Source organism: Tauraco erythrolophus, chromosome 12 (assembly GCF_009769465.1).
Source record: "Tauraco erythrolophus isolate bTauEry1 chromosome 12, bTauEry1.pri, whole genome shotgun sequence".
NCBI lineage: Eukaryota > Metazoa > Chordata > Aves > Musophagiformes > Musophagidae > Tauraco > Tauraco erythrolophus.
Window position 1 is genome coordinate 7,453,287 of NC_141476.1, and position 19,569 is coordinate 7,472,855.

General features: G+C 39.8%; 1 protein-coding gene across 1 annotated transcript in view; it reads left to right on the top strand.

Moving 5' to 3' along the window:
- The window catches only part of MAGI1 (membrane associated guanylate kinase, WW and PDZ domain containing 1), a 354,654-nt gene that overhangs the window by 163,656 nt on the left and 171,429 nt on the right, over positions 1-19,569 (top strand). Inside the window, exon 2 of the mRNA XM_086618809.1 lies at positions 18,832-18,948. Within this exon, the coding sequence (XP_086474935.1) occupies positions 18,832-18,948 (117 nt within the window). The remainder of the gene's footprint in view (positions 1-18,831; positions 18,949-19,569) is intronic.

The window sequence follows — 19,569 nt, forward strand, 5'->3', positions numbered from 1 at the left end:
CATAGATAAAAAATGACACTTGGCAGTGTTGTTTGATGTGCAATATTCTTTTTTGTCCAGAGGACTTATTTCGACTCCGTATCTTCCACTGAGGTATGCATATAAGTAGCCCTTTTGTGTGCCGTATTTGTCAATTAAATTCTCCTGCAAAATCGCTTTGCTGCCTTGCCTGGAAAGATAAAGGCATTCGCTGGCAGGAAATCTTAATTCAAATTATAAGATGTGTATTCCTCGCTTCCTTTTCAATAATGTCTGATTCGTTTTTCTTCGTGTTAATGAGTTCCTTAGATCTACCTTTTGATGGAAAATCACAATGTAAAGAGAGGAATGTTGTTACAAGAACACTGCAGTAATTGTAGCCCTTGTGTCCTGAACTTGATTCTTCCCTTCTCATTTTGACCCTGTGTCAATAGGTCACTGTTATATTTGCATTTTAACAAATTTCTATTCTGTTTTCACTTTGTGCAAATGGATTGTCATAGCCATGAATGCTTTGCATAAATAGCTTATTTCATTAAACTCTGATTTATAGCTATCACACTGGAGTGTTTGTGTTCTTCAGCCCTTCTGTTCAGTAGATGCTAATCTGCTAGCCCGTATGATTTGATCATTTATCAGATATGTTTTGCTCTTGGTTTACCTCAGTCAGCTTAACTGCATTCTGAATTGTATTTTGTTTGTGTATTTTGTTTGGCTGTTAATTTCATTCTTTTTGTCTTCTTCTCTTCTATGGTGTGGGTTTGTTGTAGGTTTTTTTTTTTTTAATTTTAGATGGATGCTTTTGGGTGACTTCATTCTTTGATTGTAGCAAGTGGCGTTGCACGTGTACAGGTTTTGATCCTTATTTGTAGGTGCTCAGGTATGAATGTCCGATGTCATCCAATAAACAATATATTCATGTTTCTGCACATGCTGTTGTGTGTTTTAAACACTTTGGAAATATAGTAGGAGGACTTCAGTATGTGAGCTCTTGCACAGCCAATGGTGACCTGGAGTTTTAAGCTTGTGTGAGATGGGCAGAAGGACAGCGTGGAGTTTTCCAGAGGAGCTGGAGCTGCTGGCCGTGGAAGGAAAGGCTCAGACAGACCATTGCAAACCCCAAGCAACCTCCACCCCCACACCCATAAACAGAAGCTGTGAGGAGGCTCAGATTCCAACCACTTGCCTCCTGTTGGGCTTGAGTGAAGTGATTTATTAGCACCTAATTCACACTTTTCTGTGGTTTATTGTGGTTTCCTCAAACTTTTGATACCTTGAAAACTCACTTCTTACCTTTTTAATCTGTAAATTCTGCACAGTGAATATGTTGGAGAGTAGTATTGGCCAGGTGAGGCTGTGGCCCCTTGACTTTAGGGGACGTGCTGGCTTTCAGACAGTGAGTGTTCCTGCCCCGGGTCCATTGTCCTAATGGTGATACGTGTGTACAGTGCTGTCTTCGTTTTGTCTTGTCCTTCAGTGAATCCAGGCTTGCAAGGGAAACACCTTGATGATGAACGTTTTTATATTCTGAACGCTGTTTAGGTGGACATAAAGTTAATCCACTCCATTGAATTTGGAGCTGCTAAAGCAGAATTTTGCATTTTGGAGATTTTGCAGAGTAGTAAAACCAAACAAATAAAAAGAACCCCAAAGAGAAAAACTTATGATGCAGTTGTTGTTTCAATATATACAAACTTGGCCTTAAAATAGTCATAACGTGGAACAGCATAAGGGGAAAAGAATCTTTTATATTGTCATTACTGTGTTTGCAATTACCCCTGGAGCACACAAGAGCCAAGTCCAACCTGAGACGTTTGCTTCTCTTCCTCAATGGGTGCAGGATGCCACAGAGGCACATATGGCTTAGTGCAGCTATTTTTCCTTTTGCATGAAAACTAAATTAAGAAGGAATTATCTTGATAAGCCATGTAAACTTTTAGTTTCTATATTTTCAGGCAACTTAAATTTCTTTCTCTGAAACACTGTCATACTCGTTCAAAATTAGAAACCAACCTTCTACAAACTGGTATTTTGCTCTGTTGATTTTTATTAATTATTTTAAATTTCTAACACTGTGTATTGAGCTGAAAAAGCCTCTGAAACAAAACCCAACCCGGTTCCTCCTCTTCAAAAAAACGAAGAGCAAACTTTCAGTTCTTCCCCTTTTCAAACCCAGAAAGGTCAGCATCAATACAGCAAGATGAAACTGCAAAAGAATTAAACCATGTGGCATTATGTGTAAGCACTGTCTTTTTCAATCCTTATTGATACTTTGGAAATCACGCTGAACTGGTCAGGCCATGCATTATGTTTGTTTTAATTAAAAGTCAGTACACTAAGCTCTCTTTGATTTTTCCCTAGGATGATAGAAAAACACTAATGTCACTGTGCACTATCTGAGACTTTTTTTTCCCCCACCTCCTCCTGGGATACACGTACCATTTTCTTCTAGACACTGAATTTACTAGTTATTAGGATGCAGATGAGTTAAATGAGAGAAAAGGCAGGCTCCTGCTGCCTGCACCTTCACACTGGCATGAGAACATGCTGTAGGTGATAAAGGCATCTTATAAAAAGCTTTAGAAACAGTGGTGTAGCCTTGCACGCCATTCTAAGCAGGAGACATTTTAGAACTTATAGCAAATGACGTAAAAAGAAGTTAGAGGAAAAGGTTGTGTATTTGAACGCTGGAAATGCAGGGAGTCTGCAAAAGGTTGATGTCTGTTGTCTTCGTGCTACTCAGAGAAACAGTAGCAGCTAAATGGGATATAATTCACTAGTCTGATGCAGTATGTTAAGTACATGAGCAAAAGAAAGCTCCAAGTCCTTTCTCTTTAAATTGCAGATAGAACACATTAATATTCATTTTGTTCTGTGCCATCGTCTCATGTTTCAACCCTCCAGATGATAATTAAGACAATAGAAGATAAAATTTTGTACTGTATAAAATTGCCTTCGAGCTTTAACAAATAAGAGATTATTCTGTCCAGTAAACAAAACATAATCATCCTGGCACCCTTACGAAGGAGAGCCTGAAATAGAAACTGTACTCTTTATAGGTCCTGTAAAATATCATCATCTCTTTCATTATCTGTACTGTTTGGATGAAAAAGAACTGATTAATTTAAAAGAACCTTGGCTTATTTGCTAACAAGGTTATTTTCTCATTGTTTGCTAGGAAGTCTAGTTCCTTTGGAAAGGGTTGCAAATTATGAGTAAATCAATTGTCAGCCTGTGTAGATGCATCTGCCGTTTATGTGCTGGCAGCGTAGGCTGGTGTGTACGTGGTGGTTATATAGCAGCTTTGGATGTTCCTTGTTTGAATGAAACTTCTGGGTCTGGGCAGAGGTGGAAAGGCAGCAACAGGGGAGCATTGTATCAGGAAAGGGCCAGTCTCCTAAGCTTCTTTTAAACGCTTAGCTACCAAACAGATTGCGTCTTAAAACCCAAGGAAATGTAAAATTAGATCAATTAATTAATATTTAGGCATATAATTTTCAAACTCCCAGGATACAAGTGTGCAAAACCAAGACATGTTGAAGACGGTAGATTTACCAGGCCATCCTGGCTGGACTTGCTCAGAAATAGAAGTAGAGTTTGTTTCTAGGAAGCAGAGGACCTCACCACGGGGCTTGTTAGCAGGGTGACTGGCACGAAGCTGCGGACAATAGTGCAACTCCTGTCTGGAGGAGACTTGGGATTGTGGGTTCCCTGTGTGAACTGTTCATCTGTGGTTCCTGGATGCCTGTTGTGCATTATGCTCAAAACTGATTTTATTTGAAAAAAAAAAACCCACAACCCTATCTTCCAAAGTTCCTCTGTTCATCTGCCCTGACTCGGACTCTAAAAGTGGGACCACATTCAAGTGGGAACAGTGCATTATTCCGGATTGCTCCTTTGATAAATAGCTGTTCCTTTTGCATGCTATTTGTCTGACACCTTTTCTTGCCAAGCTGGGAAGTCCTGAGCCAAAGTCCTTTTAAGTCAGCAGAAGAGCTCCCAATGACTGAGTAAGTGGAGGCAGAACTTTCCGAAGTCCTAAAGTAACGTAGGAGCAGAAACTGCAGTGATGTTCACTCAGCAGAAATACGCACCCACTACTGTGCTTCCGTGCATCTCTTGCTAGATCATTTTAGACCTTTCCAAAATATTTTTCCCTTCCAGTAGTAGATGGAGTACAAAGGGCTCTAGTGTACCTGTGTTGCTTAAAAAGTCTTTCAACTTTGCAGGACTTTTAGAGCTTTGACTGTGCACTCCCAAAAGCGAGAGAAGTGTAAAATGAATTTGAGGCTAAGCTGATTAGAGCTTTCCATTTCAGAATCAGTGTGAGAGACCTCCATCCAAATGTATTTGATTAAGTGGGGCTGAAAAATATTTGTTAGCAAACCAACTGAGAAAATGCAAGGAGAGCTCTCCAAGATAATCAGAATAGTAAAGAATAAAAAGTTAAGGAGGAATAATTAGTATTTAGACACTTAACACCGATTTTTATTACTTTCTATTGCATCTCTTGTTGTCTGTAGCTGGGTTATCAGAACACTTATCAAAATAGTTTAAAAAATAAAGTGGCTAGTGGTTTTAATGGCAGTGACAGTAAAACTGATTCTTGAGCGTGAAGATTTCCTGGCAGAATTGCAAATTGGTTATAGCCATGTGAGCCTGGAGAGACGACACTTACCAGGCAAAAATGGGAATAAACCATGGTCAGGTCTACTTGCATCCTGCAAAATGGGAAAAATCCTGTGAAGCCAAAGCCAGCAGCAAAGCCTGATTAAACATTTCATCTCTGCTTTTCCTGTTAAACTTTCACAAAAACCATTCATTGTGGATATATGATAAAGCCACCAAGACTGCTCCTGGAAACAGTAATGTAAAGGGAATGAAACCAGTGTTTCTTTCCATTTTGAATTCTGGGAAACTTATTTTGACCACTTCACGGTTTTATATTTTCCAGTTAATTGTTTTTAGTGCGAGATGCCTGTAGCTGAGTAGATGTGCTCACACAAGGGAGGCCTCACTTGCCAAAAAAGCCTATATTTCCTTTTTTACCAAACCAGAATCTGTGAAACTTTATTCTGGAGGTGTCAATTTTTGATGTTTTCAGAACTGAACTGTTCCCTTTTTGTTGTGAAGATTATCGGTAGCTTTTCATAAGACACCGCTTTCAGATTAGTGTGCTAATTCTTATTCCTGCAGTATGAATTTTCTGAGGATAGTAAGAAGGGGAGAGAGATGAGGCAAGTGGGCAGAAGGGCTTGACTGGAGTGAGCTTGGAAACTTGTGAACCAGTGGCCAGGATCAGGATAGCCTGGCAAGCTATAACGCGTGATCTGAAAGACGTCATCAAAACGATGTCTGATTTCTGCAGAAATGGCACGTTTCTGCAGAATGTCTTCGTTTTGACAAATGCCATTTTGTGATCAAAAGCATTCCATGGAAAATGTCTAACCCACTATACGCTCATGTTGAACTTTTCTCTCTTTATTCCAATATTCTATTTTTCACCCAAAGAGACCACGTCCTTTCGATTCTGTTGCAGAACTGCTCTGCTTTAAATCTAAAGGAGCCATTTGTATGCTGTTTCTTTGTAATTAAAATTCTTATCCCTAAAAATGTGGTTTCCATTAAAAATTCCTGCTCTGCACTAATAAATCTAAGTCTTGTAGCTATTGTCTCTGGAAATATGTATTTTGCTATATGCCATATATAAACATTTATTTCCTGTTTGAGAAAATGTGGGTTTTACCATCTGTAATACTCATATTTGTTTCTTGGGGGGGAAAAGTTAGGGTGATGGAAACATGATACAGGCACTCCTCAACACATTAAGAAGACCTTGTGGCCAAGGCAAAAAAGATGTTTGTTACAGAGCCTAGTAAGCTTTCTCATGTACTTTTGTTTTGTTGTTGTTGCCTAAGTTGCTTTATATGAGGTATTAAATTTATGTTGGAGACTAAAGCTATTCAAGTTCATTTGGTTTTTGGTTTTGAATGCAAGTTTTTCGATATTTTAGCTGCTGTCATTGACTGGCCTTTAACATGGCCATTACAAAACAGAAGGGTTGCTCTGTGTGGAGGAGACCGTCCTGAGAATCAGAGCATTTTTGGTTTACGTGACTGTCTGTGAAATAACTAACAGCAACATTGCCCTCATTCACTTTACTTGAGCTGACAATTTGAGTTTTGCCAATAAGATACGGTAGTACTTTATTAAAACTCATAACAAACTGGCCTGCCGTAGTTCTTGCTTACTCCAGCCAACTCATTTATTCTGTCAGTGCATTAAAATCTTATTTTAGAATTTCATTTCCATTTCCTGCACAAAAGGGAGGCCCACAATGCTGTGTATTGAATTGCTTTTACAACAGAATCGGCACGTTAATGCTTTGCTTTTACCAGTGAGGTTTTCTGAACCTGCATATGTTCTTGGTCAACTGAGCAATTGAAAAGATTTAGCTCATTGCACCATTTTGCTCTGAACTCTTTTAAATTGCTGTTGGATCTCCCATCCTTCCAAAACCTTCACCTGCCTCTTCAGCACTGTCTTTCTAAATTAGATTTCCAAGTAATAGTTCAGGAAATTACAGAACTAGTTTGAATCAATTCCACTTGACATTGAACATATTTTTTCAAGAAAAACATTCAATCTTGAGGTAGCATTTTCCAGGGATGAAGAATATCCTCCAACCATCAGGAAACTGTTCCAATGGTAAACTAAAAATAAACAAAAAATATTTGTAATTAGAAATTAGACTAGCTCTGGTTAATTATTCTTAGATCTTGTTTTCCCTTTGTCTACAATATGAAATTAAAAAAAGCTAGTCGCTTTCTCTATAAGCCAGGTTGTTTTTTTAACCAATGTGACCTTCTTACTCAATTTTTGTGGCTTCTTCTGACTCTTATAAAGCGTGCTTCAACAGCTCCCAACTGTTATACACGTTCTTCTGTTTAAATGTTCTTTTCCCCAACAGACTTAGCTCATAATTATTTTCAGCTTTGAGAGTCTGAATTTCTAAATCACAAAATGTTTTTGCCTGTGTGCTCTCTTTATATATTGTATCTTACTAGTTTGAGGTCTCTTCTATGTGTCCGCAAATGTGTAATTATATATTTAAAACAAAACGGAAAACCACCAAAAAAAAAGAAAAAGCAGATCCATCTCAGGTTAAGTTTGGTTGTGCACTCTTTGAAAATAATGTAGTAGGAACAGGATCTTTACTTGCTGCTGCAAGACCACCACAAGTCTTGTTTCTGGTTTTGTTTCTTGGCAGATCTTGTTTCTGGGAAATTGCTAGAGCAGGTTGGAAAATTATCTTGTAGCCCTCTGTGCGTATGAATATATTGGAGAGAGAAAAAAAAATATTTCTTTTTCTTTGGTGAGACAGTGGTGCACCTGAGTGTGCATCATCCAGCCGTGTCAGAGAATGGGCTGTCAGTTGGCATGTGCTTTGGACAGAGCTTCCAATGGACACATCATGATTTTTTAGCAGGTTTCTTCCAAGAAGGCCAACATTTTCTGTCTGATAGAGATACTTGTGAGGAGAAAAATAATTTTAAAAAGCAACAGCAAAATTCTAGCATTCTGACATTGTCTGCGTTTAGTGTGTGTTTATGGCCTGACCATCACAGCTTCTCAACATTATATTTTATGCATTCAGTACCTCTGGAAATCAGGCCGTTAATATTGACATGTGCCCGGGAGCCAGTGAGGGCAGAGCGAAAAAACTATAAAGCTGTGATTAGTATTCAGAGGTGACCTGGCTGGGCAAAGGGAGTTTGTCCCTCCAGCAATCAAGGAAGAACAAGGATGAAAAGGGACTTAGCTTGACTGCTGAAGGAGTTTGAGGTCATGCTTAAAAAAAAAAAGCACCAAAACCCACCACCACCTGTGCGTAAAGTAGAGAAGAGCAAGCAAAAAACCCGCCAAAAATATGAATAGCTACTCAGAATTCCTGAATGCAGGCATGTATGTCACTTTTTTCCCCATTTTTCTGGAAGAATCAACTGCTGTATTTAGGGAATGGGTTTCAGATTTTGCAAATATTTTCCTAGTGCCATTCTAGAAAATGAGTTTGTTGGCATATTGTTATATGGGGCTTGTTCTGCTAAAGCATTGTAATGCCGTCTGTTTCTCAAGCTGATTTGGCTTTTACAGCTCAAATATTACATCCTACTTTTAGACCATATGGTAACTCCTTTCAGGAAACATACAGAGATATGCATCTGATTTCCAGAAAGGGGTTGTTGCCTTTGAGTGAAAGACTGCAAATGCTTTTCATCTTGATTTTCCTATTCTTATTATTCTATCTAGACTTTCTTCTTTATCCCCTGCCCTTCTTCTGCTGCCTCCCTGTAAGCCCTCCCTGCATCCCAGAAAAGGAAAGACCTGCTGGCAGCTTTGAGTCCAAGCGAAGGAAAAGGAACAACGCTCCCTTACCCAGGTTGCCTCCTGCAACAGTTTTACAGAGTAGGTGTCAGTGACAAATGCTGTTATGTGGCTCCCATGCAGACTGTGCTTTCCCGATGAAGTATTACCGGAAGGCTGGATTGCTCACGTAGCCCAGTCTGTGTTCATTGATGGAAAGGCTCAGTGGAGACGGGGCGTGAGCTACTCAGCCTGAATCTTTCAGAGCCGCTCATGGAAAGAGGCTGCATCCCATGCCACTCTCTTACAATGATTTCATTCTGCATTCACTTCAGATGTGTAGGAGGTTTTTTCTTTTCTTTCTTACTACTTTTTTTTTTTAAGCCTACGTGGCAACATGAACGATTTTTGCCGCTAATGATCGCTTCGTACTCCTCGTTGCTCTTCCTTGCTGGAACACACAGTGCAAAAAGCCCCAACACAGCAGTGTCTTTGTGTGCAAGACAAAATGCCTTCCTCAGAGGAATGTCTCTGCTTCCCTAAGTTCACCTCTGGGTCTGGCTTTCCATAAAGTTTTTCAGAGCCGAGGCTTTGCTCTGGGCCTGGGCACTTGGTTTAAGGTCACTGCCAAAAGAAGGATTTATGGACATGACTTTAATGTTACAGCTTGATTGTTCAGCCAGTTAACTTAAGCCTCGAGTTCAACACTGATCTGGCCGCAGAACTGTCTGAAGTATTTAGCGTTATGTTAATCCAGATTTCATTGAAAACAAGTCTAGAGGATGTTGCATTACTTTGTTCTTTGCACACCTATCTCCCCAGGCTTTCCTATAAAAACCTTATAATGTGTGTGGCTATTAATCAGTATTGTGGTTTATCTTGTAGATTTTTCATTTTAGTAGGAAAATATCCTGCATTTGTGATCCCAGCAGGTCCCTTCTCTCACCTTGCTCTCTCCTGTCATTCCTAAAGACCACCTGAGAGTCTGGGCTTCCTGCTTGTCTTTTGTTTGTGGATTCTTGAAAGTGAAAGAGGAAGACAAAAAGCTGAGGCAAGAGCTTGCAGCATTTCTTGAAAATAGGATGAGGGAAGAAAAGACAACTCCTATGAGTCAATAGCAGAGTAGTAGTGGTTAATCTCTAGCTTTTAGTTAGTTGAGTTCATTATTAACTATGCTGTAGGCAAGAAGCATCCTAGCTGGCTCTACATCTGCCATCTACCTATGGATGCAGTAAAATCATGTTTCTGAAGCTCTGTGCCTGACCAGTTCAAATGCATTTAGAGGTATCTATGGCCAACAGTCATTAATACTGCTGACCTTTCTTCTCCCTCTTCTACTCAGCATTTGTTCGTGTTGCTTGAGCTGCATGCATTCAGTTACCCATGTTTTGCCTCGCATGTATTAGATTTTCCCTCCTTCTAGACTTTCCTGGGGCAGGGACAGTTGCCACTATCTCTGGAGAAATTACATCTTTTATTCAGCGTCCTGATGCTATAGGGTCTGTATGGACACACAAAAAAATTAAATGCTTTAAGAAGAGAGGAGCAGAAAACGCCCTGGTATTCTTCCTCATGCCTTTACTTTAGGACAAGACCCTCTGCATGGAAACCTGCTGCAGCCTGCAGCAAAGCTGTGGCAAAGATCAACAGAATCAGGTTTTTCCTTCGTGTGGACACAGCTTTAGCAACCTGCAGCAGTTTGTGTCACCCACCAATACTGTGGACAACCTCAGCTGCTCAGAGATCAGGACTGTAGATGTAGTTAAAGTCTTGAAAAAAACAAAAACAACCCAACAAAACCAACAAACTCAAACCTTAGTATTTTGAGGAAGAAAATAATAAAATAGTTTCTTCTTGAGGAAGAAAGATCTGATTTCTACCGTCATTCATGCAGTAGCTCTTGGATGACTGAACTATTCAGGTTCTGCTTTGAATCCTCACAAAAAGAGAGCTTGAATTGGCAAGTGGTTTAATATTGTAGTGACTTAAAGCTTCAGGATGTATTTGCCTGCAATGATACTGTAAGGCTTTTACTTTCTCTGTTTTTTTCTTTTTCTTGTTCTTTGAGAGCGTTGTCAGTGTTAGTCAGACCTATAGGACATCCTACTGTCAAACATGACAGTAATCAATAGCTTTCCTGCAGGCACTGTCCGTGACAGACCACGCTCCCCTTCCTGGGATGCTGTTGTGGCTGCATGGCTTCCCTTCTCTCCCAGGTCGGGGTTGTCCTGGGCTGCACGGATGTCAGAGGGTGAAAGGAAGTTTCTTCTCTAGGAGCTTCAAGAAATTCAAGGCTGAAACTTGAGAGCACCAGAAGCTTGAAAAGGCCAAAAAGAGAGAAAGTCTAGTCTTTCTGCTGCATTTTCTGGTATCGCTGATTCGAATTCAGCTAGGGGCAACAGAAGTGTGTTTGTCACAAGCGTTCAAAGTTTTCAGGCCTGATGATAATATTTTTGCTTTTCAATTTCCAAACTTGAGCTCTGGGGGTTTTTTTGGCACTTCTCAGCTGAAAGACTATTTGTTTAAATATACACTAGAAATATGTGCTATTAATGCACAGAAAATAAGGTGGAGCACCCTGTGAATACAGTAGATTAGGTTAGGTGCTTGTAGAATAGTTTCACTGGGGATTTATGATCTGTTAAGTAAGTTTCTGTAGCAGCAAATGCTGAATTACCACTTCAGTGCTGGTTCATTCACCCATGCAGATGGAGAGTGATACCAAAAGGTACTGTGCCAAGAAAGCTCTTGCCTGCTCCTGATTCTGAACATGACCTGAAAGTTTTGAGTGAATAAGTCTCCTTCAGATTCACAACGTCCACCTAAAATAATATTTTAAGATGTTCTGTTAGTAATAAAGTAACAAGTGTTATTCATTCTCCAGACAGGAATTACTAGCTGTGCTGAAGTGCTCTCTGCTGATTCAGCAGCTAGGCTGCTGCTCAAGTCTTAACCGTGCTCCATCAAAGTTGAGTTTTATTGCTGTGTAGGTAGTTCATCCTGTAACTTTGTGCAATTCTTTATAGCATAACCCTCCAGCTTATCATAATTTCCTTCCACTGGAAGGATTTGCAATGGATGTGGCTTTGTTGTTCTGAAAGGGTTTTAAAGCATAAAAATTGGAAAGTATTTTATGTTTTACTTCAGGAAGGTAGGTAAAGGAAGGGCAGTCATTTTGCTTTGGTTGTGGCATGGATTTGTTAGAATAATGGAAATGCCTAGGCTGTCATCTGAGCAGTTCATCTATTGGGAGGCTGGTCCAAGTTAAAGTAATATACTGGTTGGGACTGGATGTAGCATTTCCAACAAAGATGCAGTTTCTACCCTCAGACCAGTAGTTTTTTGTCAAGAGACTCTCCACACTGGTATGGAAGCAATCATTGACAATGACAGATGAGGCTATTGAAGCGTTTATGTTACATGCAAACATCTGGACTTTATGGGACTGGTTTGAACCTAGCAATAAATTTGGTGGTTTGTTGTTTGGTTTTTGTTTTCTTTTTTTTTTTTTTTAGAAGAGGGAAAAAGAGAAGAAAATAGAATTGGAATCACATCAGGTGTCTGCTGAGCCATGCTAATTGTTAAGCTGAACTCCCATGGCAATGTTTAAATACCTTTTTAGCACACTGAGCCATAAAAGGTTTTTAAGTTTACTTGTGTTAGGAAAATGTAGTTGCAATTAATTTACCAACATGTTGTGGGTTTACAAGGTGCCTTCATTTCATGGGTGGCTGGAAGATGGAACATGCTTAGGTTATATTGAATTTAAGAAGTCAGATGAATACTTAAGGCTTTGAAACTGGGTGTTTTTGCTTTGTGATCTTATCTGATCTCTGGCCAACCATAATGAATGTATGTGTCTTACTATATGTCCTTGTGTCTTTGACCTCACAAGAGACATGGAATAACAAACCTAGGTACTGGACTTTATTTACTTATTTCCTCAGTAGTTAAAACAAGAAAGCAAACAAAACCGTGATGTATTTCATCTCCTCTCCCCAGCACCCCCTTGACAAATGGCTGTTGGAACAGTGTTAAACTGTGACCTTAAAGCCACAGGCGTAATGAAACTGTGATCTGGCAGATGTGACAGACTCATCTTACATAAATCAGTCTCTTTTGTCACTGCTGGCATATGGCCAATGAATCTTCTAATTATTGAATGGCTTTTATAGCCCCATTATTTATAATCACTTTAGGACAGCAGCTGGAAGACAAGGATGGGACGGAATGAAATGATATAGCACAAACTATTATCATTTGTGTATCAACTGCTGGGATTAGGAATATTTGCTGATGATGTGGTTACCAGTGCAGTCTTGTTAAATGATAAAAATCCACTCGGCCTTCATTTGTCTTCTAAGATGGCTGCTGCCTACTGGATCTTGCCATGAAAATTGCTATATTAATTGATCCAGAAATAGAATATGAATCCCTCCAGACATTAATAAAACATATATTTGGGTATCAGGGCCACCTTTATATGAGGACTTCAGGAAATTCCATTGCAAACATTAGTAAGACACAGTAGTGATGCCCTGGCACTACCGTTATGCCAAGTGCTGTATGGAAAAGTTTTAAGAAGTGGCTTCTGCTTCCCAGGTGCCCTGTCTACACCTCTCTGTTTAGTAAGAATTGAATAATAGATGTAGAATCTGTCTTTAGTTACTTTATTAACATTTTAACATTTCTTTTGAAAAAAAACTAGGTGATTTTTGTAAGGGAGATGATGATTTTAAAACATTTCACAGTTAAGGGGAGCTATTTTTAATTCTAATTATAGATGAGTTTGCATTGAGTCCTGTCTGCTGGGTGGAGTCTTGGAGAAGGGAGCACAAATTAAGTCACTCAGCTTGTAAGGCCAGTCAACTGAGATTGCAGGTCCACTCACTGCTTTAGAAAATGTGAGCTGCAGGTTCTCTGCTTACGCCTCTAAATTGTTAGAGTGGTTTTGGGTTTCGTGGGTTTTTTTTATTTGTTTTGGATTTTTTTCCCGTATCTGCTGCTCTGCGTTTTGTAGCACAGAGATAAAACCCCGCTAACCGTGATAATGTTTGTTAATGTTTGTTAAATACCTTCAGAAAGAGATCTTCAGAGGAAAGGCAATATGTTATAATCGGGGGTTTATGCTGCAAATCCAACATGTGCAATCTTTGTGTCTTTAAAAAAATTGAATCCTTCCCTCTCAATGTAGACATCAGGGCGGCGAGAGAGTCTTAATCCAGATGACTCTATTGCACTTTTATCCCTTTAGCGAGGCCTTTAACCTTTCATCGCTTCATGGCCCTGTTGTTTTGAAATGGTCTTTGTCTGCCCACAGAGAATCCTTCTGCTAAAGATGCCTTTAAACAGAGATCCCGACAAGAGAAGGGGGATTCTGCTGCAATTCAGGGATGGAAAATGGATTTTTCCAGTTCAGATGCTATCAGTTGCTGTGAATGTAGCCATTGATAGCCTTCCCAAAGAAGAATAAAGGAAAAATATAATACTACTGTAAACCTGCTTATTGGAGTGTAATATAGGTCAGAGACCAGCGCGTCCCAGGCCTGACCCTGACCCATCTTCGCACAAGCATCTATAGGCTCTGTCAGAGTATAGCTGTTTATCAGGATTGTCTATGACCACCTCAAAACGTAAATGAGATAAAACAGCTGCAGTAATTCATATAAACATAAACTATAAAACGATAGTTTCCAAATGCATAAAGCATGAGTTCAAGATGTATCTTCAGATTACACGTATTGCACAGCTCTGGCATAGAGTAGCTACCAGCTGGCAGGAAGATGCTGTCAGCCCCGCGATGGTCACGCTCAGCTTTTTCTTGAAAAAATTCAGATTTTGCTTGGTCATTTATGCAGTCTGCTTTCCTTATTGGAAGTCCATATGTCAATAAGGCAAGAGGCTTTCAGCCCCCCAGGTCTGCACTGCTGCTCGCTGATGGTAGTGCTCTGGAAGAGATGGAAGGTCTCATGCAGCAAAGGCAATGTTAGATAATCTGGTATGCAGCTTTCTCCTTTACAGAAAATGGAAATTGTAGCAATAAGCATCAGAGCATAATTCAAATCATGGTTTCTCTAGTGACTTTAATATTAGGTAACTGTTGGAGGACAAATGCGTGACAGAGGATCGAGAATTTGAAAGAAGAGTGTTTAGAAACAGTCAATGTTTTTCATTAATTACAACAAAGTCTAGGTTACATATTTATCTCCACAAAATTGGCAAGCACAATTTATTATTTCTCAGAAAACTCTATGTCAGTAATATTATTTTTTTTCTATGAGACATGTTTTGCTTCCTCTTGGGGTTTGTTTTTGCGGCTAAGGTATTGTCATGATGTCATGGTTTGGGAGGACGATTGACGTACTCTAAAATGCAGGATAGTAATGAAGAATAATTGAGGAAACCAGCCATTCAGTGAGTTGCCTGTTGGTAAAGAAGGTAAAGAAGTTGCCCTAAGGTAAAGAAGAATTCAGATAATAAGATGGAAACATTTTAGATTTGGAGTAGTACAATGGGGAGCGAAGCAGTGGGACGTCAGTTCTCTGACTGTATCTTCACTTAAAGAAAGGCATTGGTTTCATTCAGCAGGGGAAAACAAAAAAAGGAAAGAAACTGTTGCAATAACAAAAACCAATCTTTGAACATGCTTTACTTCTAAAACTTTAAAATATGATTTTTGGTTAGGTTAGTAAGGAAGAATTTCTTTTTGCATTTTTCGTGTCTGATTTTCTAAAGCTAGCTATATCAGCCTAATTTTGATTACAGAAATAAAAATGTGATTTTTCTCTGTGCAAATAAATGTATTTCCAGCATGTCCTGGCCAGCAGGAAGGGAGAGCCGAGCACTGGCTCATAAGACCTGTGTCCTCTGATTTAGAAATAACTGGTTTTGGGTTGTGTCTTTTGCTCCTCCACCGTTACCACTGTAGGATCTCTTTGCGTCCTTTTAACAGAGAAGAAAGGATCTCAAAAGAGTAAACGTAAGATCCAATCTCCTTGAGAACAGAGAAGTATTTTGAAGGGTAGTAGTATACGTCTGGTTAACATAGCTCATCTCTAAGGAAACCAGAGCTGAGTATTTTCTTCAGCACAATTTAGGCATGGAATTAGGCTTTACAAAAGAAGGGCTTTTCATAAACTCAGGTGGTTCTGGGCACCTGCCCATCAACCCAGCCTGATGGTGGTTGGTGTATGGACAGAAGCCATCCGAGGCTGAGACTCATTGTCAGAGGGAGCGTGCACAAGCAAGAGGGTGCCCCTGAGGGTCAGAATGAATTTTACTGATACAATTTGCACACAAGAGTTTGCTGAAACGTCACTGGTATGTCTTTCAGATTCTCAGGAATTGCGGGTGCATACATTTCCATCTGAAAAAGAATTTAGCAGAGTTTATAAACTTGTGTCTACCACTAGATTCTGCTAAATAATGCCAATATCAAGCGCATGCCTTTTCAAGTCTGAGGATGTTTTTGGAAAAGGTGATCAGACTGGACTGAGACATTTAAAATGGTAAAGAATCCAACATGTACCAGAGTGGATCCTTTTGGCAACTTTCTACATGGTGGTAGTTCTGTGTTGGCTCATCATCTTCTTCCATGCTCTGGAGTGAGTTGCCTGCATTTGTCCACAGCTGTGGTCTCAGTGGCCGCTGAGCTGAGATCATCAGGGCTCCAAGAAGCCCTTCTTTCTTTCAAGAATTTTCTGGAATTTAGCAGCAAAAATGTGGCTCAGCAAGCATTTTACTTGATTGTTTTTTTTAATCTTTTCTTTTTTTTCCTCCTCATTTAAAATAAATGTAATGGAAATGAGCATCACTGTGAGCTCCCTGAGGGGACAATCATGTGAGGGTAAGTATTGCTATAGCCCCTATTTTTGCAACTGCCATCTTGGCTAGTGCATCAGTGACTCAGCTGGGAAATCCCAGCTACTGCATAAACCAAATAAGCAAACTTTCCAGCGGGGGCTGTAATAGACTGAGATGTTAGATGGAATGGGCACTGAGGGAAGCTAAAAGCAGATATCATCAGTAAATTGCGTATTTTCTGTGGTCAAACAGGCCCTAGCTCAGCAGAGCTTTTTCACCTCTAGACATTATTGTGACATAAATCATTGAATCATGAATCACACAATATTTCAGGAGAAAGCCTACGTTATATGATCCGTGCAGTTCAGTGCATTAATTTCGTCAATGGAATAAACCCTTGTCCAAATTATGTCCCATTATGTCCAAACTCTTTGTCATATTTGTTCTTTTTGCTATGAGAAACCACCTTGTCTTAGTACAAAGGAGAACATGGACTGTTTAGTTAAAAGATAAATAAATGCTTTATTATTTCAGCAGATGCTCTTTTGTTGTGCCTAGTCTCTCTCTGGAGTAAAATAATGTGGTATGAAATAAAAAATCTGGAGTTTGGAAGGTCGGCTCTGAAATCAGAAAACTGTAGCCCACAGGTCTCCCAAGCTCTCCAAGTGCCTCCTATGTGAGAAGCTATTTTTATAGTGTAATAATCGGAGACCGTTTGTTAGAAAATGGGTTTGATAATCTGCTCTTGGAGTGAGGGGTGTTGCTGGGGTAACTCAGGAAAGTGTCATGAGCCAGTTTTATCTGCCTTAATTTCAGTTTTGTCGTTTGAGCCATTTTTGTAATGAGCATCTCGGTCTTTAAAATTTTTCTTTCTTTTAATACCTGGGCCTGCTGCCTAAGCCTTCCTGGAGAACCTAAATACAAGTCATCTATTTACTTTTTAGAATTTGACTTAGTGTTTCAGACTAGGGTTCTTTGTGTTTAGTTTTGGTTTTAAACTAACATTTCTGTTAAAATGTTGCAGGACTGGATTAGGCGGATAGGCTGTTCCTGCCCATGGTCATCTAACTGTCTACACTCTTCCTCTCATTTGTCTGGTACTGCTGCTGCCTCCCAGACCCACTGTCCAACTGCACTCCATTGCAGTATTAATATTCTTGACTTGTTCTGCAGGGATTCCTAGAGGCTCCAGCCAGGAGTCTGCAACTGTGATGCTATGTTCAGTGTCAACAGTTATTGAGATGACCTCTCCATTACGTATTCACAATCCAAAAAATCATAATACAAGTTATGGAAGACCATAGAAACAGCTGCAGTGGTTCAGCCCAAGGTCCATGTAGCCCAGCATTCTGGCTTTAGCTGTGGCCATAAATAAGATGCCTAGCAAAGGAAAGGAAAAGCGCAAGATGATTGATAGTCCCCCACTTCTTTTCCCAGATCTCCCAGCCACCAGCAATTCATTTTCAGCTCAAGGGATTTCCTACACCCTCTTTTGCAACTTCTGATGCTCCGTTTTCCAAGTGTTTTTCCAGTCTCCCCTTGAAGCTCCGAAGCTTCTTGCACCCACAGTGCTCTCCAGGAAGGAGATCTGCCACAGCCTGTGTGAACTCCTGCCACTGTCGCGTGGTTTTGAACCAAGCTCCTGTTAGCTTTCGTTGGTGTCTCCCAATCCTTGTGTTGGCAGGGGCAGGGAGCAGGCGGTCCCCACTTGCCCTCTGGGCATGTTGGAGGCCAGTGTCCACAACAGGCTGCAGCATCCCAGCCCACTCTCCTGGTCCTTACATGGCAACTGCTTCAGACTTTGATCATCCTGGTTGCATTTCTCTGAAGCTTTTCCATATTTTTTTTCTTTTCTTTTTAGAACAGAAGAGTTTCTATTGCTGTTCTCTGTACATTCTTGTGTGGCTGACTTTACTCTTCAGTCAAATTAATGTCAATGTTATTCCAGATTTGGAAATACTTCATTTCTGGGAAAAGACTTTAAGTTGCTCCGTTTCATATGTTCTGCTACAAGAAAGGATTTGATGTTCAGCAGCTAGCAATATTCATTAACTACTATGTTTCTTTTTATTTATTTTTGTTTTTTGTTAGTTTTGGTTTTGACTCATTTGTCTTTATTCTCACACACTTCTGAAAGTGTTGAAAACTGAATGGGGAAATAGATTCAAGTGAAAAGTGTCAGATATTATTCTGTTGTTTTTAAGGACTCTGGGTGCTCTTAGCTCCTTCAGTCAATTCTTTCCTACCTCCTTCTGTGGGCTGGGGTAGATAGCAGTGCAAAATAAAGCACTTATTTGATTTTGTGCCATGTTCAGATGTTTTAGTACCCCTAATGGGAGCAGCCTTTACCAGTGAGTTGCAAAAGCAATACTCTACCTTTATTATTTTTCTTCTTTTTCGCATCATCTGTCTTTCTCCATTTGCTCAGACAAATAAGTGATAAAAGGGAATGATGATCTGTTTAACACCACAGGAAGAAAGATGCATTATGAGACAAGAGAGACCTCTTGTTTACAGCAAGTTATTTTTGGTAATTAGCCATTTGTAGAGGAAGATGAGCCTCCGCTCATAAAGTCAGCATGCCATAATTTAGGGGACTCTGAATGGAAGTCTAACATTTGCCTGAATTGGAAATGTTAATTGTGTGCATTTAGAAATAAATAAATGGTTGTTTTTTCTTTGCAGGAAGCCGACTGAACAAAGACCTGAGACATTATCTCAACCAGAGATTTCAGAAAGGATCACCAGATCACGATCTACAGCAGACTATTAGAGATAACCTTTATCGCCATGCTGTGCCTTGTAAGTAACAAAACATTGACCTGGTGGATTACATGTGGCAGAATTTAATTTAATTTTTTTTTTTCTGAGGCAGCCTTCATGTGGTAGTGTGCACAGCTCCAGAGGAGACTCAGTTTCCAGCTTGGGCGAACTTTCATGTGTGAGAGCAGATAGGGTTCAGGTAGGGTTGAAAAGAAAAGCAGTGCATCCTTGAACTCTGCTTTTTTGATGACCTTTTTGGAACAGTTGATGGTTTGATGCAGGCCTGTGATGCGTACTGAGGGGAAAAAACCCTGAAAAGCAGCCATGAAGTGAGTACTTGCCTTAGAAATAGTCTTCATTAATATCATTATTGTGAATATTCCTTATTGGTTTGAAACCTATGACTAAAAACAACCTGCTTTTATTTTTATTTCCTTAGCAGAACTTTGATGCTTATTTAACTTGTGAAATCAAGCAGCATTTTATGGCTGGGTGCCACTGTAGCAGGCAACTGCCACTTTTGGAAGGTCATCCTCGATTCAAGTAGGAGATAAGCAGCAGAGGTAGTGAAGCTGAGAAAGAAATGCTCTTTTTCACTCAGAAAACAACCAAGAGGAAAACTGAGAAGTTTAGAGGGTGTAATCTTCAGAAGTTCAGAAT